The following is a 27,862-nucleotide window of genomic DNA, read 5'->3' on the forward strand; positions in this document are numbered from 1 at the left end:
TAAAGTTGAGCCATGCCATGGTTTTCCAGCTTCTTGCAAGAATCTAGAAACTACACGTCACAGTTACCTAAAGAAGCAATCATTTTTCACAGCATAAATACAAAGTCAGTAGCATAAATAAACAGCATAAATACAAAGTCAGTAGCTTTATATGTATGCAATAGATATCACTGGTTTTTATAGAAAAAAATAACTTTTTCCTGATGTTCAGCTTTAGGAAAACTTGACATATAAAAATACTCATATTTGTGAAATGCGCTTAACTTCATTTAAAAAAAAAATAACATGCTTCATTTTAGTATCATATGAGGCATACTTACAAATCATCCAGTAGTAAAGTGGTTTAATATGAATTTTTAGCCTCTGATTGAAATGGAAATTATTTCTCAAAGATCCTGGATAATTCCTCTATAGAACTGGAAGACTAGGGGCACCTTAGTGGCTCAGTGAGTTAAGTGTCTGCCTTCCGCTCAGGTCATGATTCTGGGGTCCTGGGATCAAGCCCTTTATCAGGCTCCTTGCTCAGCAGGGAGTCTCTTCCCTCTCCCCCTTCCCCTGCTTGTGCATTCTCTCTCTCTCAAATAAATAAATAAAATCTCCTTTAGGGGACCTGGGTGGCTCAGTGGGTTAAAGCCTCTGCCTTTAGCTCAGGTCATGATCCCAGGGCCCTGGGATCGAGCCCCACATCCGGCTCTCTGCTCGGCAGGGGGCCTGCTTCTCTTTTTCTCTCTCTGCCTGCCTCTCTGCCTACTTGTGATCTCTCTGTCAAATAAATAAATAAAATATTTTTTAAAAAAACTTAAAAAAAAATCTCCTTTAAAAAAAGAACTGAAAGACTGCACCTCAACTTGACTCAAAGAAAGATGAATACGTACTGTTAAATAACTCTCATACAATCATATTGTCAGTATGAGTGAAGTAGTGGTTCTCTGCCTATCTTACTGAAATTCTTCTATTACTTGTGTGAGATTGAAAATGTAACAACCATACCCAAATTTATACTTCCAAGTGAATATTGGTTCCTTTAACATAGTTACCTGGGAAAGCAGTGCAATTGTTTTCAGCAATGTCAGTGTTGCCATGGTTCCTTCTTTGGAAACTGCCTTCAGAGCAGCTATACCTATCTGGTGAGGTTCACATGCACTTGAGTTTATCTGTTGGTTCATTTGACAGATATTTATCAAATGGCTACTATCTGCTAGTAATGCTCATTTTCAGGTGAATGAAAACATAAAACCCGTAAACAGCACGGCCCTGTCCTCCTTCTGTTTACATTCTAATGGTTTGGTTTTTGGAACCAATTGATTTGGGAAAGATGAAGGATGTTAGTAAATACCATTTTAGTGAAAAATATTATGAAACGGAGATTGGTTTTTCTTTTTTACTTCATAAAGTGGTTTTCGGAGTGATATCAAAGAGAATTTTTAAAACATTTTGAACTGAGTATCTTTGGAATAGATGGATTGCTTGTCTTGGTACTTAATTTGAAGGACAACATTCATTTAGAAAGATGTTAGTAATACTCTCTTACTTTATTATTTTTTTATGTGCATTTTGGACCTTATAGTTACCGCCCTTTGTTTAGTTAATTTGCAAATTCTAAGAGAGAGTCTTGGTTTACATTTGAGAAAAACTGTTACACAAGGTAGATAGATACCTAAATGTGGTTGACCTGTTGATCTTCAGTTTTATGTACGTATTTAATTTTGCATTAAGTGGGGAGTCATAGCCTGCCCTTGACTAGTTTATTTTGGTTTTTAAAAGTATGTGATTATACACTGGAAAATAAAATGGAAATATCTAGCTACGCTTCATCTGGTAGTATGATATTATGTCATAAATAAAATTGGACTAAAAACCAGTTTGACCTTAGACATCCAATGCACAATGTAGGAAGAGAAGAAAAAAATATATATATTCTCATAGTGAATATGCAGAGGAAGAACTCAATGCAGCATTCTGGTAGTTTTATTTATAATAATGCAACATATCTGTCTCTACAGGGGGCTCCTTGGATGTATATAGAAAAATTCCAGAGCATGTCCTTGGAAGAATTGCAATAGCAGTGAGTATATATGGCTTCAACCTTATGAAATTGGGGTGATTGAATCTTACTAGTCTAATCTGTTCCCCTTATATCCTCAGGATGTTTTCTTTCTCTTCAGTCCTTGTTGACTGCCAGGGTCTTTTCTGCTCTCTTTTGTCATTTTTGCATTTTCTTCTTTTCATAGACCAACCCACAGTAACAATACAGTCACATGACATACTTCAGGCTTATGGGGACTGTGACCTCTTCTGCTTTCATATGTTTACATGGCCTTAGTATGTTTGCTAACCAGTAACATTTCCAGTTTCTTCAGCAAGAAAGTTGTTTGGTATCTCAGGAAAAAAATTGAGGGTTGCTGGGGGGTGGAAGGTAGGGAGAGGGTGGTTGGGTTATGGACATTGGGGAGGGTATGTGCTGTGGTGAGTGCTATGAAATGTGTAAGCCTGATGATTCACAGACTTGTACCCCTGGGGCAAATAATACAGTATATGTTAATTTTTTTAAAAAAAAAGCTGTTTGGGGGACATTTTGTAATATTAAGCATGTGATTAGAAAATACTTTTCAAGTCCAAATTATTAAAATAAAACTATTTATAAGAAAACACTATTCTTAAAGACTTTTGCAGACTTTTTCTTTTCTTTTTCTTTTCTTTCCAAGAAAAGAAAAATTTTTTGCCAGCGATGTCTAGGAACTTGTTCCCTCTGTGATTAAAAGCAGTTTTCCTGTTTTCTATATTCATACATTAATTGATGAATATTTTAACTAGTCTGACATTACTATATAAACTCTAGATTTGAAATTTGGAATAATACAGGCTGAACAGCGTCTAAGAGAAGTCATGGGGTGGTTAATAGTAAACAGTTGCTAAACTAAAGGCACTCTGATAACTTAAGCCGTTTTATGCAGAACAAAGTGGTTATACCATGTACCATTTAATTAAATGGCTGATGTTTGCATCCATTATACATCAGACTGACAACTCAAATCCTTTAATCCAACATGGACACTTATTTGGTCTCAGTTCATTGTAATTCACAGCTTTCCTTTTTTCTTTCTAATTATTAGTGTGAACTGCCCAGGGTGATGAGAACTTTCTTTTCTGATGCTTTTGCTAAGTAGCTTCTAATCCACATGTTTAGGTAGATTAGTTTAGTATGAAATTTGAGTACTTAAATCACTATTTTAGATGAAAATAAAAATGTTTCATTTCCTCTTTTAATCTCAGAGGGGAATGAATGCTTTGTGGCTTTTGGCAGTTCCTGGCTCTAAAGTTTAATAACACGTATAATAAAGGGCAAAAAAAGGCAAGGATACCAATTGAAAAAGAAAAAAGTATATGAGTTCTATATACTCAATTATGTGTTGAACTTGGCTAAAATAGGAATCAGACTCCTTCAGTCAGAGAAGCATGTTCTTCCTGGACTTCATAAATCTTACCTCCCTCTTGTGTGGGGCATCCACACAAGGCCATTGGTCTTTTCAATTCTACTGGAGTGAGAAGCCTGCAAAGTGAATAGAGTCAGCAAAAATAATAATAATCGGGCTTCAAATACCAGCGTTACCTGTTGGGTAATTGAAAATACAACAAAAATTATTTTAAATAATTTTTAAAGGCACTTAAAATGACTGCTAGCCCAAAGCATCGTTTATATTTTCCCTTGCATTTTTAAAAAAAATTAGGGGGTTTTCTCCCCCCGCTAAAATGTGTCCAATTTCTTTAGCTTTTATGGCTCATCAGGTCATAGGAATGAAACTGCTTGTGGCCAGAGTAAAAGAAATGCTTTTGATAATTTAGCTCTTCCTCTGTCACTTCTTATAAACTCTTCTGGGGCCTAAGCTTGCATAATGCCTCCAAAGCATATTTTTTTAATGTAATTTGATTAGGCTACAAACTTGAATAATCATTTATTGCAGTTGACAGACAGGAGTGGAAGGATTCCCCCAATCAAAATAAGACTGGTAAACTGATGTTTGTAGGTCTTCTCTCCTCTACCGTTCTGAAGACAGATCAGCATTGTTCTTTGAGTTCCGTCCATGAAGCCCAAGAATGCACATGGCTGCTCTTTGCCATGTCAGAAGCAACAGAATCAGAGGAGAGAAATAGTATTGAATACCTCCCTGTGCCAATGTTGATGAAGTGTTTTATGTATAAATATTATGTCATTTAATCTGTATTGCAAACTCTAAATTATAGGTTACTGATCATCTTTTATACATGTGCAAGATGAGCTTTAGAAAAATTAAAGTTATCTATAACTAACTAATCAGGAAAGATTTGAACCCAGCACTGTTTTACCCCAGGCCCCATGCTCTTTCACTCTCCTTTCCAAAGAGAATGAGGAAAAAGGAGAGGAAGGCCTGAAAGGGAGAACAAAGTTAAAGAGGAAAAAAAAAAGAGAGAGAAAGAGGGGTAAAAAAAGAGAGAAACATACGAGAAAGGAGTGGAGTGACACATGGAATTGCTTCAGATTCCTTTCATGTCTTAGAACCACATCTAGGCATTTCTTCCTCTCCTCAATTAGCTATTTTTTCTCAGGTTCTAATAACCTGGCATGCTGTGGATGTTCAAAGCTCCAAGGTTCGTTACAGGATGGCCCCTGTCAGCTTATATGATGTGTTGTTTGAATCTTCTCTTATAGGATATATGGCACGAGAATATTTTTCCAGGAAAAAAGCCATTCACATAAACTGGCTGATTTGAGCCTTCCAGCTTGCATGGTGATTTTTACCCACTTTCCATTTGAATGTGGTTCCCTAGAAAGAGGAATGCCTTTCTGCCATTCCTCGCCATCCTCGCACGTTTTATTTTTCCTCTCATTTCTGAAGTAGTGACATTGTGTGCTGTATTTTGAGTGGTAATGTTGATTGAAGTTGTCCCTGAAAGGCTGTGCACTTGACATGTCAAGGAGTGAGTGATTGACAGCAGATATAAGTACTTTTAGTGTCAAGGCTTTGTCAAGTCATCGTTGTGAAACCTGGCATACTGAATACCAATAATACCCTCTAGAGTTTCAATGGACAGATTTCTAACTCCCTCTACATTGATTTTTATACGCTTCTCAAGGAAAACGTAGTCTATTTTGACAAAGTTGGAAAAAATCACACATTCTTTTTGAAGCTCTAATAAGATTTATAATTTTATTAAGTATCACAAAATCAACATTTTTTTTTACTTTTTTTTTTTTTTTTTCCTGATGAGCTGAATGTATGGATTGCCTTCCCCTTGTGTGTTTACTGGTTATTCATTTCTTGTGGGACCAGATTTTAGTGGCAAACCATCTTTAATGGGAAGGTTTTATAATATGCAACTAAGCTTATAAATTGGGAAGTTTAGCCCTAATTCCAGAACTCAGAGGTGATTACTTCCATACTAAATAAGATGGTCTCATCTTACTACCCAAAGAGAAAATTGTTTTCATTATTGCTGTTATTTTTATAAGCATTTATGGAAATGTTTTTGCCTATTTCCTTCCTCTGTCCATTATCATTATTACTATTTTGATATTTTCTTTTTTCCTTTTTTTTTTTAAACTATCTTATCGTCCAGAACATATGTGTTTTATTGTAATGACACTTATTCCAAATCCTGGAAGAAATAATTTGCTATAAAAATGTATTCTGTTCTCTTAAAACAGACTAACATACTTTGCTATCAAATCTTCAGGAGTATATCCCCCTCCAAGAACTAAAATATGTCAATCTCAGCATTAATTGATATAGATTTTTCCTTCTTCTAGATCTTTAGTATTTGGAAATTGATTTTCTCCTTTTGCATTTCTCTTTTTAGTATTGCTCTTAGTCTTTCTTGATCAACTAAAATCCTTCCAGATTTAGCCCCAACCTTCTTCTCATCATTTTCAAAGTAAATATATAAATCACTCAGTTACTCCTCATAATGGCAGGTTCCTTGTTTTTACAATCCTGACTTACCTAAAATTTCCTATAATGGTGGGTACTTTTAAATTCTGGTAGTAAATTTTGAGTGATAGAGGTTCATTCCATTGTATCTGATAAATAATTATGAATAGTCAACCTTGAAATTGGTAGGTTCACACTCATGTGCATACAGGGTCACGGGTGTGAATAAAACACATGCATCCCCTTTTACAACCATTTCTATATAAAGATTGTTAAAGCGTTTGCTGATTAAAATTCTCACATAGATGGTAATCTATGTACTTAGGGTCTTAGAAACATCTTTTTTTTTTTTTCAGAATCTTATTTGATTATTCGTAACACAGGCCGTTCAAAAATCCAATGTAATTCGAATGTTTGTATTTTCTCACTTTATTTTCTTGACCTGCCCTTTCAGTGTTTCCTACATAACCCCACACATATGATTGTATCTGCCAGCCTGGCTTGCGAGGCTGCTCATCTTGGTATACTTTGTTCTTTCCTACCTGAATATCATTTAAAACATTTTTTGGAAACTTTTTTCTTTTTAAATTATTTTAAACTCACAGAAAACTTGTAAGATGCTTCCTCCAGATTCCCCAGTTGTTAGCAGTTAACCACGTTTGCTATGTGTTTATTTCCTGAAACATTTGAGAGTACATTGCAGACATCATGGCCCTTTACCTCTAAATACTTCAGGTGTATATTTCTTAAGAACAAGGACATTCTCTCCCATCAGCGCTGTATACTGATCAAAACCAGGAAATTAGCATTGGCTGGTATAATATTAACCAGCCATCTAAATCAGCAGTCCTAGCTTAATTTTGCCAGTTGTCCAGTAATATCCTTTCTAGACCAAAAGAATAAAAATTTCGGGTCCAGGGGTGCCTGGGTGGCTCAGTTGTTAGGTATCTGCCTTCTGCTTAGGTCATGATCCCAGCATCTTGGGATCAAGCCCCACATTGGCTCCCCGCTTGGCAAGAAGCTTGCTTCTCCCTCTCCCACTTCCCCTGCTTGTATTCTCTCTTTCACTGTCTGTCTGTCTGTCTGTCTCTCTCTCTCTGTTAAATAAATAAATAAAGTCTTAAAAAAAAAATTCCAATCCAGCATCCAGTCTAGGGTTATACATTGTATTTAGTTGTCATGTCTCTGGTCTCTATTTCAGAGCCGTCTCTCAGCATTTCTTTGTCTTTCCTGACCTTGATCTATTTGAAGAGTACATGGCCCCAGCATGTGGACAGTATATTTTTACCTTGGCCTGAACACTTTCCTCTTTCCTTTACATCAGTTGAATCTGTTACTTAGAGCTCAGCACTTTGGTAAAGCCTTCCTGAGTATAGGCAGGAAAAGCGATCTCTGCTTCCCCATTGCCTTTCATTAGTTAACTTTTTAAAAAATGTCTTTCCTTAGTCATAAATGTCATTACTTAAAAAAAGAAAATTCCACATTCGGAAGTATAGGAAAGGAAGGCCTTTCCTCCCTGCCCACACCACCACTGAGAATTTAATAGATGTGTTTCCAGGTCATGTTGCATGCACATACATTCCTTTTTCTCATTCATTGTGTCTTAACTTCAGAACCCTGGAAGCCAGTTAAAGGAAAGAAGTCTGTAACTTACACATTTGGCATCCTCAAAGAGGATGGCACAAAAATGGGAGATGTGCAAAAAATGCTTGTTGGTTTTCAGAGTTTTAAAGGAAGAATGATGGTTGATATGACAATATGTTTAATATTATAAATATATATTTATATAAAATATAAATATGGAAAATTTCTGATAAAAATCATAATTGGACTGTTTCTCTTTCTTAAATTTAGGTTGTTAAAGGCCTCACCTATTTGTGGAGTTTAAAGATTTTACATAGAGGTATGTATCACACTTACAAGCTCTGACTTAATTTGTGAATTTGGGTGGGTAGGAAGCTCTCCAGATACCTTGATTTTTTAAATAAAATAAACGATCTGATATTTAAGCCAGCTGATACATTTGGTAATCAAAAAGATGGCTGCTTTATAAGTGTTTTTCTTATTTTCTCCTTTAGCTGCTCTCATTTTAGATTATAGGTGAGGTATTTTTGTGGATGGTTACCAAACATATAAAAAGGTATTTCATAGTATTTGAAAATCATAGGATCTGATTTTTAAATCTTAACTCTAGTTACCCCAAAGCCTTCACTTTCTATACAGTTGTGTCCCTTCCCCTTATTAATGCTTCACATATCACCATACACTGATCCTTAAAAGATTGCCTTACATACATACCTTGAAAGTAAAACTTTAAACAAGGAGTTGGTGAATGCACCACAGATTAGTCTCCTAGTCTATAAACAGAACAAATGAGAAGATTAATCAGGTAACTGTTGAATGTTGTGAAAGGAACCTCCCTTTGAATTTTTCAGTGTTCCCAACATGTCTGAATTCATTTGGAGCAAATTATTAAGTGAGAAACAGACTATAGCAAAGCAACTTCAGGGCCTCCTATTACTAGTGGTACTATTTAATTTTACACATCTACTCAGCCCTGCTTCGTGCACATTTGGGGAATGCAATAGCATGCACATTGGACAGGATTAAAGGAAAGTTTTTTTTAAAAAGTTATAAGCTTTGGGAGCACGAGTTAACAACTGATGCCTTCAATTGTAGTATCACATCTGTCACTAAGGGTTGTTTTCCTTCGTGGTGGTTTTAACATCCTAGTGATTTCAGATTTCTTAAATCCCTCATCCCCTTTTAAAGAGGATGTGTAGACTTTGACAAGTAAAACTTGCAGTTTTTGAAGGCGTTTATGCAGATTAAATGGAATCATGAACCAAGTTTTCCCTTAAAGCCAGTCCATTCTGTTTCTAGAGTATAGTTGGCGCAAAATGTAGGCGTAGGGGCAGTGAGCTGAGCTGTGTTAGTGTTACTCTTCCTGGGAAGAAGTCATCATGCGAACACATCTCGTGGGTGAGAAAAGAATGGAGCGTTTTCACCACCAAGGTTAAGAGAGAATGGAATTTAACATAATATGACCTGTATTGCTTCTATTCCCTGTATTCCCACCTCCCCACACTCATCAACCCATAAAGTAGTAATAGCCCTTTGAATTGGAGTTAACACAGTGGTCAGTTCTTGTCATTTTATTGATTTTTATGGACATCTGCTATCCGTTTGACAAAGGAACTCGAGGAAGACATCAATTCTTAGTAGCAAAGCCTTCATTTAAAAGGACCTTGCCATGGAAATGCAAATGTTACTATTAAAGTGATTCTTAGGCTTGTCCTGTACTCTGGGCATACAGCATACTTCTGGCTTACAGTGAATTCTCCCTAACCAAAACTTTCTGTGAGGAATCTTAGTAGCACTAAGAACTATAGTGGATAGGGAAATACTGTTTGGTTATTCTGCCATCATCTTTGTTTTTTCTTCTTTGCAATCATTGGTTTTAGTTTTACTCTTTGTTTTGGAGAAATAATTGAATTTTTCTGTGAAATGGGATCTAGATAGACATGTTTCAAAGGGATTTATGCTTGGGCTCTAAGAATAAAGCCCAAGGTATATGTCAGGTTCCCGGAACAACGATCTGTAATCACTGTGGGCAAGTGTGGTTGACCAGAGCCTCTCAGAGGGGAGTAGATCCTCCCCAGCTCTGAATGCAACTTGAGCTAAGAAAAGGTTCTTTTACTGTGGAAGCCTTCACTTTCTATACAATTGCATCCCTTCCTTTGACTAATGTTTCAGATATCATCCTGTGCTGTTCCTTAAGAGATCGCTTCACATACCTTGTGGCCTTAGTGGCTTTCCTGATTGAGGACATAAAGTTTCCAAAAAGGAATCCTGAACTTGTACTTCTCTTCTCAGTCTTTGCTGTCTGGCTGAATTCCTACTGCATCACCCACTGTAAAATGCTCCTAGTTAAGGGAAGAAGGTATCTGTGAGGGGCGGAGTGGGGACAGTGGTAATAGGCCAACAAACTCTCCCAAGGTTTTAAATAAATACCAGTGAGTGAATGTGCATCTGTGTCTTTTCTAGTTAGAAAGACTAATGAATTACAGTGCAGGTGAACAGTTATTCCCAGTAATTATAGGTACCCACCTAAAGAAATAATATGCTGTGTTACTATACCTCATTAAATATATTTATACGCTTAGCTGTAGAGTTTCCTGGTTATTCACGGCAACTTTCGCCTTCTGGATTTAAAAGTGTGTGCTTTTATTGACCAGTGGAAGAAGCCAGGTGTCCCTGAAGACTTTTGTGAAGGATTGTACTAGATTGAGTAGTTGTTAACTTAATATTTTAGAGGTTTTGTCCATATTTAATAACTTGGATTCCATAAAAATAAGATTAAAGATGCTTTTTTATTTACCAAAAAGCTATTTAATTTTCTCCCTGATTAAAAAATTATAGCTTTTTAGATCAGTTCAATCAGGCAATTAAAGATCAGAGCTTCCAAGTTCAGCTAAGGCAATTAAATAGGTAATATGCTTGTTTCTACACTTTTGCTATATAAGCTCATGGCTGTACCCTCTTAAAAGCCCATATACTCATTTTTGCTTTCTCTAAATGAATGATGGATAGGAATTCTAGCTGAACATGTGTCACATTGTCAAATCAAAGGCAGTGGTCCTTCTGCGGGGGTGGGAGTGGGGGTGGGGCTGCTACAGGTACCACAAGAACAGAGTGAACAGAAGATGGTGCAAAGAAATGCTCATGAGTGATCTAAGTTTCTTTCTCCTTTGTCTTGGTCTAAGTACCTGTGTTCTCCACCAATCATCATTTCCTTCCCTACAAATTCTGCCCCTAGAGCCAGGGTCTTGTACTTATGAACACAGATTTTAAAGACGAAGAAACAGAGATGCATTCAGTTACCTAATGAGAAAAGAAAATACTGTTTCTCTCATTTAAATGGCTTCCTCAGAATACTGTAGTCCTGGATTTTTAGCCATGAAAACATAAATGCCTACATAGTATCTTTTGGAATTTATAAAAAACACAGTTAATGACTTCTAAACAAGCTGGTGAAAATTAAGAGTCTTTCCTGCAGCGTGTATTCAGTGAGGACTATAGAGTAGAACGAGCTCTGAGCAGTAGCGGTGCAAGCTCTGAGCAGCAGCGGTGAAACCACCCACCCTGCGAGGCTTGTTAGTCTGGCACAGGTTTGTTTCTTTCATGTGTGTAACGTCTACTGGACATTTTTTTAAAGAATTGAATGACCAAATATTATATTCAATAAGGTTTTTTTTAATTTTTAAATTTTTTTAAGATTTTGTTTGCAGGAGAGAGAAATGAACATGAGTAGAGGGAGGGGCAGAGGGAGAGAGAAAAGGACAAGCAGACTACCCGCCTGAGCGGGGAGCCCGCTGTGGGACTCGATCCCAGGACCATGAGATCATGACCTCAGCCAAAGACAGACACTTAACCGACTGAGCCACTCAGGTGCCACATCAGTAAGATTTTACTAGTTTTATTTTATTTCTGTAATGTTTGGTTGAGATATATATGCAAGTACTTCATAGACTATCAAATGCTAATAATGAGCCCAAGTTTTATTATATAATAACTATGAATTAATCACTTTTTAATCCAGTTTAAGCACATACCACTTCCAGATAAGCCGGGAAGAGAGTTTATTATTCTTTATCTTACCGGGTCAAAAATTGTGAAAACCTTTTCTCTAAGATAGACATGTGGTATCGCATGAGAACATAACTATTAATAATATTTGAAAGTTCCACCAAGATTAACTACTGTGGAAGATCGTCTTTATTAAGCAGCACATGTGTGAGCCCCCTAACCGTAGCATGTACTGACTGGTTAAAAACAAAGAAAATGAACAGTGAGAAAGTCTGGTAGACCAGATTTGACATTGCAGCAAACATCGCAGCTTAACTTCAAAACATACATCGCCACTAATGAGGTGAGAGCCCTGCATATTAATAAGCCTGCAGCTCCAGCCACGGCCATCATTACCCACATCAAACATAAATACAAGATTAACACCTGTGCCATTTCTTTGGAAGATGTGCGAATGCCCTGGCAGTAACTGCTCGCTCTTTCCCTGAGGATAAAAAATAGAAATGGAAGGGTAATGAGAATAGAGTTTAGATTAAGAAAATAAAATTGGCAATCAGGCTCGGGCAATCTTACACAGATGGAGGAGTTTATAGAAAGACAAAAACCTCGATGGTTGGGTGTCCCAAGACATTTTTTACATATATGAACCTGGTTCATTTCATCTGCTTTCTCTAGTAGAGATTTTTCGTGTTTTTGTATTATATATGTATACTTTTTAAATTTTTTAAAAGATTTTATTTATTTATTAGAGAGATTACACACGTGCACATATGCCAGGAGAAGGGCAATGGGAGGCGGAGAGGATCTCAAGTAGACTCAGCACTGAGCGCAGAGCCCGACAAGAGCTCGATCTGACAACCCCAAGTTCAGGACCAGAGTCAAATCAAAAGTCGGGCACTTAACCGACTGAGCCACCCAGGATTCCCCCTATGTTTATAATTTATGTTATTCTGAAGGCAAACACTGTGCAAATAGAATTGTGTTTAGAGAAACCAAGTCTTGTGGTTTCAACATGCATGTTGGAATGTTATTTTCTGCTCCCTCTTGGCTTTACTTGTTACAAATCTGGCCTCACACAGACCTAAGTGGAACTACCTTAGATTCCAAAGTTGTGTCATTAGTTCAGTCATCTAGCAACTATTATTTAATACCAGCTATGTTCCCGACACTTGTAATACATTAGTATAAAAAAAAAAAAGATTCCTATACTCATGGAACTCACTCTAGTAAGGGTAGAGCAGGGTTGTGAAACAGTCCATAAATAATAAACATAGTAAAAAAAGCAAATACATTGTGTTAGAAGATGGCTAGTAATATGGAGAAAAGAAAAGCTAGGTCAGGCTTGGAGCAGCCAAAGAATAGTTTGTAGCGTTCCCAGGGTAAGCCTCAGAAGATGAGCTTGGAGCAGAGGCTTGGAGGAGGAGAGGAGCTGGTCAGATAGGTATATGGGAGAATAGAGCAGGAGTCACCAGGTAGGATGTGTCTGGAGTGTTCACAGAACAGCAAGGAGGCTTGTGTGTTCTGTTAGGAACTGTTGCAGGTGAGTTACAGAAGCTCAGATCAAGGAGACAGTTGTGAAAATGAGGAGAGGTAGTCAGATCCTGAGTATATTTTAATTGTAGAATCAATGGAATTTCCAAATGCATTGCTTTGTGGGTATCAAGAGAAAGAAAGGAGGTAAGGTTGCTTGAAGTTTCAGTAGTAGTTCAGTGTACTAAATAATGTTTCCTGCTACTTTTTTTCTGTAATAAAAGGGAGCCCTTCACTAAAATTAAAAACGGATAATATAAGTGCCAACAAGAATATAGAGCAGAGGAAACTCTCCTGCATTGCTGGCACGGATGCAAAATGGTACAGGTGCTTCAGGAAACAGTTTCATACTTTCCTGCAGCACGAGCCAGCTTGATTCACAGTTCTCCCAAACTGGAGACAGCCCAGATGTCTTGTAGATGGCACACAAATAAGCAAGCTATAGTTAATCCGTACAGCGGTGGGATACTGTGTAGTAATAGTAGGGAACAAACTACTGATACACGCAATAGGGACAGAGGTCAAGAACTTTATGCTATGTGAGGGAAGTCAACCTCAGTGGGCCACCTCTTGTATATTCCACTTTCATGACATTCTGGAAAAGGTAAAACTACATGGATAGAAAATGCATGAGTGGTTGCCAAAGGGTAGAGGGCAGGTTAACTCTAAAGCTATGAGGGAATTTTGGGGAGTGTTAGAAATGTTCTGGACCTTGATTTTGGTGGTAGTTACACAATTATACACATTTGTGGGAACACACAGATCTAGCGCGCCCGGCTGGCTCAGTTGTTAAGCATCTGCCTTCGACTCAGGTCATGATCCCAGTGTCCTGGTATTGAGCCCCATGTCAGGCTCCCTGCTCAGGGGAGATCCTGCTTCTCCCTCTCCCTCTGTGATCTCTCTGGCTTTCGCTCTCTCTCAAGTAAATAAATAAAATCTTTAAAAAAAAAATGAACACATAGATCTATACACCTGGAAAGTATGAATTTTACTACAGTAAGTCAGACTTTAAAAAATATATTAGCAAAGGAAGAGACAGAAGGAACTCTATTCTCAGCAGTGTGGTAGAAGCTGTGCTTTAGAAAGAAGTTTCCCCCGCCAGAAAGGCAAACCATTCATTTGAAGAGTCTCAGTGATTCTCTCATTATCATCGTACCTCATAGTCCCTGAAAAATCCTACCTGTGTTTGGTCTAACAAATCAGTAGGTTGGGAAAAAATCCCTGATGATTTAAAGGACTTGGCAATGTCAGAGAGAGAGAGAGAAACTTAGAAGTAGCTGTTGTGGTCTAGGAATTGGGATCATCTGGAAATTGGACAATATTTTCTTTCCTTAGTTAAACCATTTTTTCTCTTAGATAATAGTAAAGAACTACAAGTGTATAATGCTGACTTGGCCCAACTTGGACAACTTTAAAAGCTTAATTTCTAAAAAGGAATAAAGCTTTATTTGAATTCCCAGTTCAGTCACACTTATTGACTGCCTTGTTGTGTGACCCTGGAAAGGCAGGACTCTCTTCTCTGGGCCTCAGTTTCCTCTTACATACATTGAAAGGATGGCTAGGCAGTCAACCCGGTTTCTTCAAGCACCAGGATTCCGTATTCTGTGATCTGGGACAGACAGAAGGATGACAGGCTTGTGAGGTAAGGGAATAAGGCTAATCAGAGAGGTATATGGGAAAAGAAGGAAAAAGATCAGGAATCCCTGAGAGTAGGTTATGCTTTGGAAATAATGATAGGATTAGTAGGAGTAATAATAATGAATGTTTATTGAGCATTACTCTGTACAGACACTGCCCCAAGTGCTTGATTGTCTATAGACTATTTTGTGTTCATTCAAAGTACGGACTTCCATGAAGTATGAAATTGTCTAGAACTGAAGTTGAGACACTGAAATGCAAACAAATAATTGAGGATTAAAGCAGTGTGACTCAGCTAAGACAATGGGTGCTTTCAGGGCACGTGGGTGGCTCAATTAGTTAAGCGTCTGCCTTTGGCTTGGGTCATGATCCTGGGGTCCTGGAATTGAGCCCCATGTCAGGTTTCCTGCTCAGTGGGGAGCCTGCTTTTTTCTCTGCCCCCAACTCATGCTCGCATTCATGCCCTCTCTCCCTCAAATAAATAAAATCTGAACAAAAAAAAAGAAAAGAAAATGGGTGCTTTCTGAACCAGAATGGTGTAGTAAAATCAAAAGACATCTTTAAAGGGAAAAGGTTTTTCCTGCTATAAAGTATACCAAAATAAAATATTTTGACTAACAAAGAATTATAAAAAGAACATGTTGAAACACAACATGGGTGAGAAAAAAATTTTTTTTTAATCTTTTTATTTTGAAATCATTATAGATTCACAGGAAGGTGCCAAAAAAAGGTACAAGAAGAATGCCCATGCAAGGGCATTCTTTTTGAGGAAGGAATTTGGAAGAGAATTGGAGGCCAGTTATCCAAAAGAGTGTAGGCAGGTAAATGTTATATATGTTTGTGAATGCCTTTTACATGAGATCAGTGTAAACTTCAAGATTTGAAAAAATGTTAGAATATTTGTTTACATCCCCAATTTATTTTATTGTATTTACTAAAAGAGAGAAGAGGATGGGATGATAGAAGTAAAAGCTTCGAATTCCTTAGGAAAGAAATGTTAATGTCAAGGTGGCTGTGTTATACCTTAATGGGTAGTGAAGTTGGGAGTTTTGGCAGAAACTAATCATCATTTGCTGGATAAAGTGATCCTTTAGGGAAAGGAATGTTGGAAAACATTACTGTCAGTTGAAAACTAACCTGGTTAGTTTTAAGTAACTTGTGAAAAATGTGCACAAAACTTTCATAACAACCTCTTTTGTAGAGACGTACTGAGTGTATGCTTACTCATAGGTCATAGTGAGTTTTTAATTTTAGCCGTAATTTTCCTATCTGGAGGAGCAGTCAGAGTTTTTGTTTTGTTCTGTTTTTTTTTTTTTTTTAATTTTATTTATTTATTTGACAGACAGAGATCACAAGTAGGCAGAGAGGCAGGCAGAGAGAGAGAGAGAGAGAGAGGGAAGCAGGCTCCCTGCTGAGCAGAGAGCCCGATACGGGACTCGATCCCAGGACCCTGAGATCATGACCTGAGCCGAAGGCAGCGGCTTAACCCACTGAGCCACCCAGGCGCCCCTGTTCTGTTTTGTTTTAAAGAACTGGTTAGTGTTTGAGCAACCCAAGTCATTTAGAAAGGAATCATCCCCGGTTGGTTTTATGTTGATCATGAGACGCTGAGAGAGTCGAGGTGTGGGGGCTCCTTCCCTGAGCTCTCTGACTATTTCAGTCTGCTGTGTCTGGAAGGGGCATTTGTGTTAAGCAAGTGCTGGTGACAGGAGCCCATTTACCTTGGCTCCTGTTTTTAAATCCTTTAAAGAATGTCCTTTAAATGTAAATATTAATCACATGGCAATGCCATAGTAGATCATGACTCACGAACATTTGTGGGGAAAAAAAAAATAGACTTAGCCCATTAACTGAGGTAAACAAACTAGTTTAATAGCTGTGGGTTGTTGGTTTTTCTCCAGCTCTGACAATCCACACAAATGAACGTCTCTACAGACTAAGCCTTCTTCCCCACATTGGTCATTCATTCTCTTTGCCTCGGGTAATCACTGGGGATTTCCGTATTTGTGGTAATGATTTTCAGAAGACAAGAAACCCCATATTACATTACTTAAAAGTATTCTTTTAAAAGAGTGTGTCTAGAATGTATAAAGAACTCTAAAAACTCAGCAGTAAAAAGACGTGAAGAGACATTCCACTGAAAGAGGATATACAGATAGCAAATAAGCTCGTGAAAGGATGTTCAGCATCATTAGCCAGATTAAGACCACAATGAAATATTAACACACACCTACCAGAATGGCTAAAACTTAAAAATAGAGATAATACCAAATGCTGATGAGGATGCAGAGAAATTAGATCACTAACACATTGCTAATAGGAATATAAAATGATATAGCCCCAGTGGAAAATTTGGCATTTCTTTTTTTTTTTTTTTAAGATTTTTTATTTATTTATTTGACAGAGAGACATCACAAGTAGGCAGAGAGGCAGGCAGAGAGAGAGAGGAGGAAGCAGGCTCCCTGCTGAGCAGAGAGCCCAATGCGGGACTCGATCCCAGGACCCTGAGATCATGACCTGAGCCGAAGGCAGCGGCTTAACCCACTGAGCCACCCAGGCACCCCAAATTTGGCATTTCTTAAAAATTTAGACATGCAACTACTGTCCAGCCCTGCAGTTGCGCTCGTAAGCATTTATCCCAAAGAAGTGAAGACTTAAGTTCACACAAAAACATGTATACAAATGTTCATAGCGGCTTTATTTATAATAGCCCAAAACTGGAACCTACCCAGATGTCCATCAGTGAGTGAATAATTAAACATTGTACGTTTATACTGTGTAATACTAATCAGCAGTAAGAAGGAATCTCCAGAGCATTATGCTGAGTTTATTAAAAAAAAAAAAAAGTCAGGCACAAAAAGGTAAATATAGTATGATTCCATTTTTATAATATTTTTTAAAAGAAATTTTATTTATTTATTTGAGAGAGATACAAAGACAAAGCACAAACAGGGGAAGAGTCAGAAGGAGAGAGAGAAGTAGACTCCAGCTCATGGGGCTTGATCCCAGGACCTGGAGATCATGACCTGAGCCGAAGGCAGGTGGTTAACCATCTGAGCTACCCAAGTCCCCCTTTATAATATTTTTTAAATGACAAAGTTATAGATATGGAGAATAGATCAGTGGTTTCCAGGAGCTAAGGAGAATATTCAGGGGTCAGAGGAAAGTGGGTGTGGTAGAAAAGAGTATGGTGGTGGACACGTTCTCTGTCTTAACTATACCAGTGTCAGTACCCTGTTTGTGATACTGTACTGTAGTTTTACAAGATGTTACCATGGATAGAGAGTATACAGGATGTCTCCATATTGTGTCTTTAACTGCATGTGAATCTACAATGATCTCAAAATAAAAAGCTTAATTTAAAAAATATGTGATCTTTCTATAGCTGTCTGTGTGGGTAGTCTACTTAATCAGAGAGGGTTGTTGTGGACTTAGTTTTTCTTTCTCCTATGCATCTGTGATAGGATTTATCACAGCAGAGTCTTCCCTTTCAGGACATCTCTAACAGGATGAAGAACCCAGGGGAATTACTATGCAGGGCACCTCCCCCCTCCCATTCTGAAATGAGTATCCTTGGAAGCCTTAGAGGAAAGAAAAGAGATCATGTACCATACAGAGAAGGAACACAAGCGGGAGAGGGTAGTTATTCCCCCGTCATGTCCCCTAAAGGCCTTCTGCCTTGCTGGGGGTTGGGATTTAAAGTCAACTATGTGCATTTGGACTTAGAGGTTTTCATAGTACCCTCCAAAGAGCCCCTGGCCTCTATGATGAGCTCTGTCCAACTACCCGCAGGGTGCACTCTGTGTGCCCTGCTGCATGTGTGATTCACCAAGCCCTGCAGCGAGCTCTGATCATGGCTTTGTCTTGAGGCGGACCGTGAAGTTTAGCAGTTTATCAGAGGAAGATGGAGAACACTTGTGTGATGGTCATTTCTGTTGCTGAGAGGTTGAAGGCCACAGTTAGTGTGTGGTACTGATGTGCCACTGCATGTTTATGAAATGAATAAATTGAATTGTAACTTTCTGGGAACAACATTTTTCTTTGAGAATTTTTTCTGCAAGAAAAAATTGTTCTATAGTGGTATGTCGCTTCATTGGAAGTTATCCTTTGTTGCCCTTTCTAATACTAAAGTAAGAGATTTATCCTCAGGTAGAACACTCTGCCAGAATTTACAGCAGTTACAAGTTAGTTATACTTACAAGACCGCTCCACACCTGTTCTTTTCTCGAAGACCTAGTTTGAAATGATCAGCCCCATGGAAATCAAGTCCTTTATTTTGCCATTGGGAGTATTAAGTTCTCTCTGGACTGCGTGCAACAATAATTGTTATCATTCACTGAATGCCTTTTGTCTACTACTATATTAGATCTTTTGTGTGTATTATTTCATTTGAGCTTGGTGACAGCCTTGCAAGGTTGTCATCCCCATTTTTAGGTGAAGAAACAAAGGCTCATCAGGCTAAAGAATTTCGCCATAAAAAAGGCCATCGGGGTTGGTGGTCTAATGGAAAAGCTCTGGTTTTAGGGTCAGACCCAGGTTTAAGTCCTGGTTCTGCCTCCTAATTCAACTTTGCTACGTGACCTTGGGTCAGTTCCTTAACCTCTTTGAGGTCACAGCACTGTGCCTGGTTCATAAAAGCTGTTGTGTAGTTCAAATAATGCTTCATAAGAAAAGCAGCGAAAGATTATGTGGGAATAGTTAGAACCTTCCCCAGACTTTCCTCCTTATCTTCTTTCCCATGAGAAATGGAAAGATCTAAAATAAAACATCTGAAGATCAGCCAGCTATTCAGTGCCAAAGCTGGGATAATAGTCCAGCCAATAAATTCAGATGTGGTTTATCTTCTATATAGTTCAGCTTGTTAAGGCCTAAGACTTGGGATTAGAGGGCCACCTGGGTGGCTCAGTCAGTTGAGCATGTGACTTTGGCTTGGGTCATGATCTAGGGTCTTGGGATCGAACCCCCCATCAGGCTCCTTGCTCAAAGAGGAGTCTGCTTGTCTCTCTCCCCCTCTCTCTGCCCTTCCCCCCACTTGTGCATGCACACTTTCTCTCAAATAAATAAATAAAATCTTTTAAAAAAAGAATAAGACTTAGGATTGGAGACTCTAGTTGTATAGTCCTAGGCAAGTTGTTTTATTAATTTGAGCCTCAATTTACTCATCTGTAAAATGGAGCTAATGATATTTATCTCAATGGTTATAATGAGAACTAAATGAGTTAATAATGCATATGATGATAATGCATTTAGCTTAATGTTTGGCATATACAAGTACCACAGAGGTATTAGCTGCTAGAATTTTTATTTCTTTCCTTTTTTTTTTCTTTTTAGGGGAGGGAGGGGCAGAGAGAGGGGGACAGAGAAAGAATCTCAAGCAGGCTCCACTCTCAGCACAGAGCTCAACACAGGGCTCAAATTTAAGAGTTGGGCCCTCAACCAACTGAGCCGCCTAGGAGCCCCTAGAATTTCTATTTCTTTTGAACAATTTACCAGAGTTCGTCTTGTGGACGTGCTGCTTCAAGTCTACAATTAAAATGCATCTTATAGTTCATTTGTGCCTTTAATGTAATACTCCATTCCATTTTTTCCTTTCCCCTTTTCACTGCTTTTATAGTCAGTAGGATTCTTAGAATTCATGGTATCTTAGATGTGGGGAAGTAGGTTCTCTCAGAGCTGGGAAAAGATACTTGTCTCTTCTGAGTCTCAGGAACTGGTCCCTTCGCACCTACTCTTTATCACACACCAACCAGAATGCGTACATATTGCTGGGCAGAAATCTAAAATCCGCTGTGCTAGAAGGGAACCTCTTTTACTTAATTGTGAAAAGATTGAGGGAAGGCAGAGGCCGTTTTGCCCTTGGTATCAGCCTTTTTAAATGCTGCGTGTCTCTTGCCTTTCTCATACATGAAGGAGAAAACCAGGTTTGTTGCCTCCATTCTGAATGGAATCATGAGATTCTAGATAGTAGCTGCCATTTCAGATTGCTAATTATACTGTTTAATTTTATTTAAGGCTTTGCAAGAATATTTGGATGACCTACCCTTTATTATGTGATGGAGTGATTAGAATAACTTTTATATTGCATTGTGGCTTTCTCTTATGTGCGTCCCTGTTGTGCACAGATGAATTCGTAATGCAGAATGTCAGCAGAGTCTATATTTAATTGTACCTGCTGTTCTCATTCATTAGAATGCAGTCCCCAAGAAATAACTAGATAGATATATTAGTTGTTGTCTTTTCATAAGACAATTAAACATAATGAAAGATAATGAAAGGAGGTATCTGCAGCACCCTTGGAACAGTGCTAGGAGAGGGTACCAGGAGGGGAGACCTGCTAATATGTCCTCTGGCTCCTGGCATGCAAGCAAAACCGTGTGATTGCTTTATGGAGGGAAGAAGTTGTAGAGAAGTTTATTTCTGCTTTCACTGTCATCCACAACAGAGCCACATGCCATATTTCAAAACTGAGATCACATTCCCTTAAGAATTTTAGCCATGGCTCTTTCTAAAAGCATCCAGTGAGGCTTGAAAGCACAGAGCAAATTAAATATTTTAAGTATAAAACATGAATGATACCAAAAAAAGAGCAGAAGTAGCAGATACCATCAGCACTTGGTAGGAATAGATCACAACAAAAAGGGAAGCCTCGATTTGTGTGGTTTTCTTTTTCCAACCAGAGAAAGCACGCAATGGCTTGCACAAAGTCAACGTTTTCTTTGGAGCTAATCTTACCAGGAAACAGACACACAGATCCCTGTACAAAGCGCATCGGGTAACTCCAGCTGTAGTGAAGTGAAAGTGCTTCTATTTATCTTTTCTGAACAGCCCCCTCGGCACCCAGCCACATCGTGACCGAGGGTAGCCTCCCCCTCTGACCCGTGGTTGTGTTGGGAGCGGGGGCTGGGCTGTGGGCGGCGGGGCGTTTTGTGGAGAGCTGCAGAAAGCACATGCTCTCATGGGCTCCGGTCTTTATTAGCAAGCTTCAGCCTGATGCTGTTTTTGTGGATTGTTTAATAGCTAATTGATGCAGCATGTGTCAAGATACAGTTTCTTGCATGAGGCAGTTATGGGTGGCAACATGGGTTGTCTCAACATGATACCAATTTCCACAGTCAATTTGGTCAATTCAGTGAAAAAAAAGAGTGAGTCAGTCCAGCCTGAAAATCCGAGCCTTTTCTGGAGGTTATTGAGGCAACCATGGTTGGTTGACCAAATTTTTCATGTTTGAACCAGTTGTTTTCACATTTTGTTTACATAGCCTTAGTTTTGGTGGGGGAATAGTCTTACAACACACAGAAGTGACTCTTAAAAATTCATGTCTTTAAATATTTATAATCACAATCGGGCCTTCTAGTGCATATCAGTTTTGAGAGGGAATAACCATTTTGCCATTGGCATATAGTATGTGATCATTGTAATTAACTGATGTTTTGCATTTTGTTATCAGTAGAGTAGGAAAGTGACCACAGTGATGGGAAAGCACCGGAGACACTATGGAGAATAAGTCAAATTGTGTTTTGAGGCTGATTTTTTAAGCAGTTTTATTGATCTGTAACTTACATATCATCAAATTCACCCATTTTAAGTTTATGATTCAGGTATTTTTAATAAGTTATAGAATTGTACTACTATCCCCATAATCCGTTTTGGAACATTTCCATTACCCCAGAAAAGTCCTCATGCCCATTTGCAAACAATCCCTGCTCCCAGCCCCACGAACCACTGATCTTTTTTCTGATTTTATAGAATTGCCTTTTCCGGACATTTTATAAAAGCAGAATCATAAAACATAAAATCTTTTTTTTTTTTTTTTTTTTTTGGTAAACCCTATCTGTAACATGGTACTCAAACTCAGTGACCCTGAGATCAAGAGTCACATGCTCTACCAACTGAGCCAGCCAGGCGCCTCAATGTAAAATCTTTGCTATCTCACTTCTTTCACCTAGCATAATGTTTTTGGGGTTCATCCATGTGGTACCATATGTCATTCATTCCTTTTTATTGCTGAATTATAATTTGTTGTATGGATAGATCACATTTTATCCATCCATTTGCTAATAGACATTTGGATCATATCTAGTTTGGGGCTATTATAATAATGCTGTTATTCGTGTACAAGGCTTTATTTTGTTCTCTGTTCATATAACTCTTGAGTAGATATGTGGGGGTGGTTAGTATCTTTTTTTAAATATTTGTAATCACAGTGAATCAGGTCATATAGTACATACCACTTTTGAGAAGAAATAACCATTTTTTTATTCATCCATAGTTTATGACCAGTATAATTAACTGATGTTTCATATTTTGTTAAAAAATCGGACAGAGGGGTGCCTAGGTGGCTCAGTCGGTTAGGCATCTATCAACTCTTGATTTCAGCCCAGGCTGTGACCTTAGGGTCATGGGATCAAGCCCCACACCAGGCTTCATGCTCAGCATGGAGTCTGCTTCTCCCTCTCCCTCTGCTTCTCCCCTCTTCATGCTTTCTCTCTCACTCTTTCTCTTTCAAGTAAAATATGGGGCACCTGGGAGGCTCAGTTGGTTAAGCACCTACCTTCAGCTTTGGTCATGATCCCAGGGTCTGGTATCAAGCCCCACATGGGGCTCCCTGCTTAGTAGGGAGTCTGTTTCTCTCTCTCCTTCTGCTCTTCCCCCTCTGCTTGTGTTCTCTCTCTCAAATATATAAAATTAAAATCTCTTTAAAAGAAAAAGAGTAGGAAAGTGACCACAAGGGTTATATGGTAAGTTTATGCTTAATTTTTAAAGACATTTTCAGGCTATTATCCAGTTAGAGGCTCCTGTAGATAACCATCTACTGTTATCTTATACGTGATGTGAGACCTTGTTTGTAAATTCTCTTATTCTTCTCACTTTCTGGTATCTTTCTAATCTTCTGAGCACTTCAAATTATTGAACAGAACTATATCATAACTGCCTATTATCTATATGGGATGTCACTTATGCAACTCAGATATTCATTACATCATCAATAAAACGCCCACTTACTACGAAATCTCACTGAAGGAGTGGGCAGATATTATGACAGGAGATTCATGTTGTGACCAGATAATTGTAGCTCTTCTGAGATCCCAGCTGAACAGCACTTGCCATCCTGGTAGAAGGCTGTCTTTAGGTAGAGCTCGTATAATGAAAGTGAACTTTATTTAGAACTGGGTCTGGTTTAGTGTGTTAGATAACCCACTTCCCGACTTTCAAGGGTGAGAGTCATTGTCATTACCAATTCTACAAAGCAATACCTCCAGTATATGTGGTGCCTTCAAGTTTATAAAACATTTCTCTCGTTTATTTTATTAATTTAAAATAGCAATTTGTTGAGGTCCAGCTCTGTTATAGGCACTGCTAAGTACACAGTCCCACTGTTTTCCTAACCACCTTGTCAGCATGGGAAGATCAGATGCCATCTATAATCTTATATATCCTGTGCACGTGAGCACGTGCACACAGGCACACTCGCACACTTTCCATGTCATCTCTGCTTCCTCTGAGAGGGTCTGACCAACAGATACCTATTCTGATTCCCATAAAAATCTATCTGCATAAAATGACTAAATTTTTTTCTAAAATGAAAGAAGATAAGAAATAGCTGATTTAAAAATGGGTACTTTGCATTGTACCTTTATCTCAATTTCTCCAACATGGTATTGCCCTCTTGGCCAAGATAGATTAAAATCAGACTGCTGCGAGTTAGAGAACACCAACACATATTTTATATCTAATGCTAAGAGAATTAGAGTTAACTTGGTTTTTCACCGAAGAGTTATGTTTTACATTCGATGGAGCTTGTTTCTTTTTAGTGGTATGAAGAGGACCTGTAATTTTACATACCTCATTTGTATTTTCTTTGAGAAAATGTCTCAGTTAAAATCAATGCCCTACTATTCATTTAAGCTCCCTTGCCTTCAATAAAACTAATTGATAAACCCTAATAATTAATGGCCTGATTAAACCAAAATGACTTACATCTGCCCTGATGATTGCCATTTATAATCAGTCACTTTAATGACTCATCTTTTTTGCACTTTGTTTACAGAAGAAAGGTTATGGTGTTTTTAAGTGAGCTGAATAAAAAGCTCTAGCCTTTCAGTTGCCGTTTGTTTTCCATAACTTGAGGCTGCATTAAAATAAGTGTAGACACCAACTGCCCCCTTAAAAGAAACTTTTTGCCTTATCTGTCATGTTTATAGCTTAGAATGAAGTTGAAAACAGACCAGAAGAGATCACTTTAGTATTCCTCGAGTGGTTTTCAAGAGTTGTAGAATTTGCATATTTTAAGTGAAAACTTGGAAGTAGTAAGTTCTGTGGCTGCATACTGGGATTGTTTACACCTCAGATACAAGGTGGGATATTTTATGTAGATGAAATAAAACTTAAATGGGAGGAGCCATCCTCATTCCAACATTTAAAGGAGATCCAATTTGCTTCAAATTCTGCGAAATGAATTAAGATTTAGCCTAACTAAATAAAGCCCTAATGTCATACTTGTCTATTTCAAAAAAAGGTTTGAGGAGCACCTGCCTGGCTCAGTCAGAAGAACATGTGACTCTTGATCTTGGGATAGTGAGTTGGAGCCCCACATTGGGTGTAGTGATTGCTTAAAAAATAATAATAAATATGAAAAAATATTTGAGGCAGCTTATGATATCAGGTCAAAACAATGAACAGAAGATAAAAGACAAGAACTTTAAAATAAAGAGATATTCCCACTTCTACCCAGAAAGCAATCACTGCTATGGGACTTGTCCTCCACCAAAAACAACTAGGGAACTGGACAAAATTTATGAAACATCTGTTTTCAGACATTAGATAATAAGCATTTCAGGACTATGCTCCCTGAGAAAAGGTAACAGATGAAGTAAGCTCTGTAATCACCTAAGCTTTCTGCCTTGACACAGTTTCTGGATTGCAGCATAGGGGGAGGGGACTCAGACAGAGCCCAAAAGTCTTACTGAGCTGAAGAGACGGAGTTTGAAGATCAGAAAAGCCAAAATGGTTAGAATTTACAGGGTAGAACCCTAGAGAGGCAAGAATTATGCAGAGAAAGAACTCAAGAAACTGTATTAGAGTGTCCTTAAGTCTTTAGCCAAATGACCAACCTCAGCATTCATAGAGTGAAGTCTTACAAAGCTAGACAAAGAACTACTGTCTGGGAAGGAATATTTCTGGGGAAGTATAAGCTAAACAATTCCTAAAGCTTCTACAGAGTTGGGAATTTTTTAAATTCCAATCAACCAGTGTGGAAAGACCTTGTTGAATACATTAGGGCATTCAAGAGAAGCTTTTTAGAAGGGTCATGCTTACATTAGAGGTTATTCTAGGCTCTCTATGAATAAAGACTCTAAAATAAGCTTCAAAATAATTTGGTTATCTGCAAATAAGTTAACTACCTGCCGGTATCAAGTTCAACAATCTTTGAAGGATTACAACTAAATTCAGAACTTAACAACGTAAGATTCACAATATCTGGCATCCAAATAAGAATTAGTAGGCGAACAAGTATTTTTCTGATAATGGAAGAAAGATCATAACCAAGAGGGGAAAATAATCAATATAAACAATACCCCTCACTCCCCACACCCTGAGATAATGGACTTAGCAGATAAGGACTTAGAACAGTTGTTATAAATATTACAGATATATTCAAGGATCTCAAGGAAAACATGAGCAATATGAGGAGAGATGGAAGTTCATAAAGAATCAAGTGGAACATCTAAAGATGAAAAATAAAGTATCTGAAATAAAAATTTCACATGATGGAATTAACATTGGATTAGACACTACAGAAAAAAACAATCAGTGATACTGACGTTAGAAATAAAGAAAATACCCCAAAAATGCTAGAACGTAAAAAGACCTATATATATATATATATATATATATATATATATATATATATATTTCATAGGCTCATTGACCTTTGGGACAGTATCAGGAAGTCTAGGGTATATGTGTAATTGGAGTCTCAGAAGGAAAGGAGAGAGAAAAGGAAAAAACAAACAATTTGAAGAAATAAAGACTCCAGACTTTCCAAATTTGATGAAACCCATAAGCCTGTGGATCTAAGAAGCTCAACAAACCCTAACCAGGATAAACACAAAGCCATACCAAAGTGCAACAGAATAAAGAATTTAAAAACCCGTGATTTAAAAGATCTTTAACATATTCAGACAAAACAAAATATAGAATGATGAAGAGGGAAAAGGAGGGGGAAAGGAAGAATAAATAATGATGGCAGACTTCTTGTCTGAAGTTATACAAACTACAAGATATGGAAAGATATCCTTAAAATGTTGTATGTGGGGAGGACTCTATCAATCCAAAATACTATGTTTAGTAAATAAACTTTTCAAAAATTAACAGCAAAATAAGACTTCTTTAGGCAACCAAAGCAGAGAAAAAAATTCTTATTGCCAGTAGGCCAAATGTTGAAATTATTGAAGCAAAAGGAAAATGATACCAAATGAATGATTAGGCCTATACAGAGGAATAAGTAGCACTAGAAATGGTAAACGTGTGGCTATATATAAGTTTTTCTCACTTTTAAATTTAAAAGATTAAAGCAAAAATTAAGACAGTACAGTGTGGAACTTACAACATATGTGGAGAGAAGATATATAATAGTAACACAAAGGATGGGAGGAATAAAATGGAAGCGTATTGTTGTAAGTTCTTATGTTATAAATGAAATACCCAAATATTACTTGAAAGTAAACTGAGAAGTTAAAGAAACATACTGTAAATCCTAGAACAGCCATTTAAAAAAAGAAACTAAAAGCTTCAAACAGGGGCTGGCAAAGCTTAGCTCACAGGCCCTTTGGCTCACTGCCTATTTTTATGAACAAAATTTTAATGGAACACAGCCATACCCATTAATTTATGTATTGCCTATGTTTGCTTTTGCACTACAGCAGCAAAACTGAGTAGTTATAACAAAAACCATATGGCCCTCAAAGCCTGAAATATGTTTTTTTACAGAACATGTCAATCTCTGGCTTAGAAGCCCATGGTAGAGATCAGTGGAAAGATAGAAAGAACCGAACTAATCCAAAAGAAAGCAAGGAGAAAAAGAAAAGAGAAACAAAGTGCAGATGGGACAAATAGTGAGATGGTAAGATTGAACTCAGCCATATCAATAATTACGTTAAATGTAAATGGTCTAAACACTCCAGTTAAAAGCACAAATT

At 37.8% G+C, this 27,862-nt stretch overlaps 1 protein-coding gene across 7 annotated transcripts in view; it reads left to right on the forward strand.

Annotated features, from left to right (window-relative positions):
* The window catches only part of MAP2K5 (mitogen-activated protein kinase kinase 5), a 256,630-nt gene that overhangs the window by 103,753 nt on the left and 125,015 nt on the right, over positions 1-27,862 (forward strand). For all 7 annotated transcript variants that reach the window (XR_004285719.1, XM_032342996.1, XM_032342997.1 and 4 more), the window contains exons 12-13: positions 2,004-2,065; positions 7,761-7,809. Coding sequence is in view for 6 of the 7 variants with exons in the window: in XM_032342996.1 (XP_032198887.1) it covers positions 2,004-2,065; positions 7,761-7,809 (111 nt within the window). In the remaining variant the exon portion in view is untranslated. The remainder of the gene's footprint in view (positions 1-2,003; positions 2,066-7,760; positions 7,810-27,862) is intronic.

The sequence above is a fragment of the Mustela erminea genome, chromosome 5, assembly GCF_009829155.1.
Source record: "Mustela erminea isolate mMusErm1 chromosome 5, mMusErm1.Pri, whole genome shotgun sequence".
NCBI classification, from domain to species: Eukaryota; Metazoa; Chordata; class Mammalia; order Carnivora; family Mustelidae; genus Mustela; species Mustela erminea.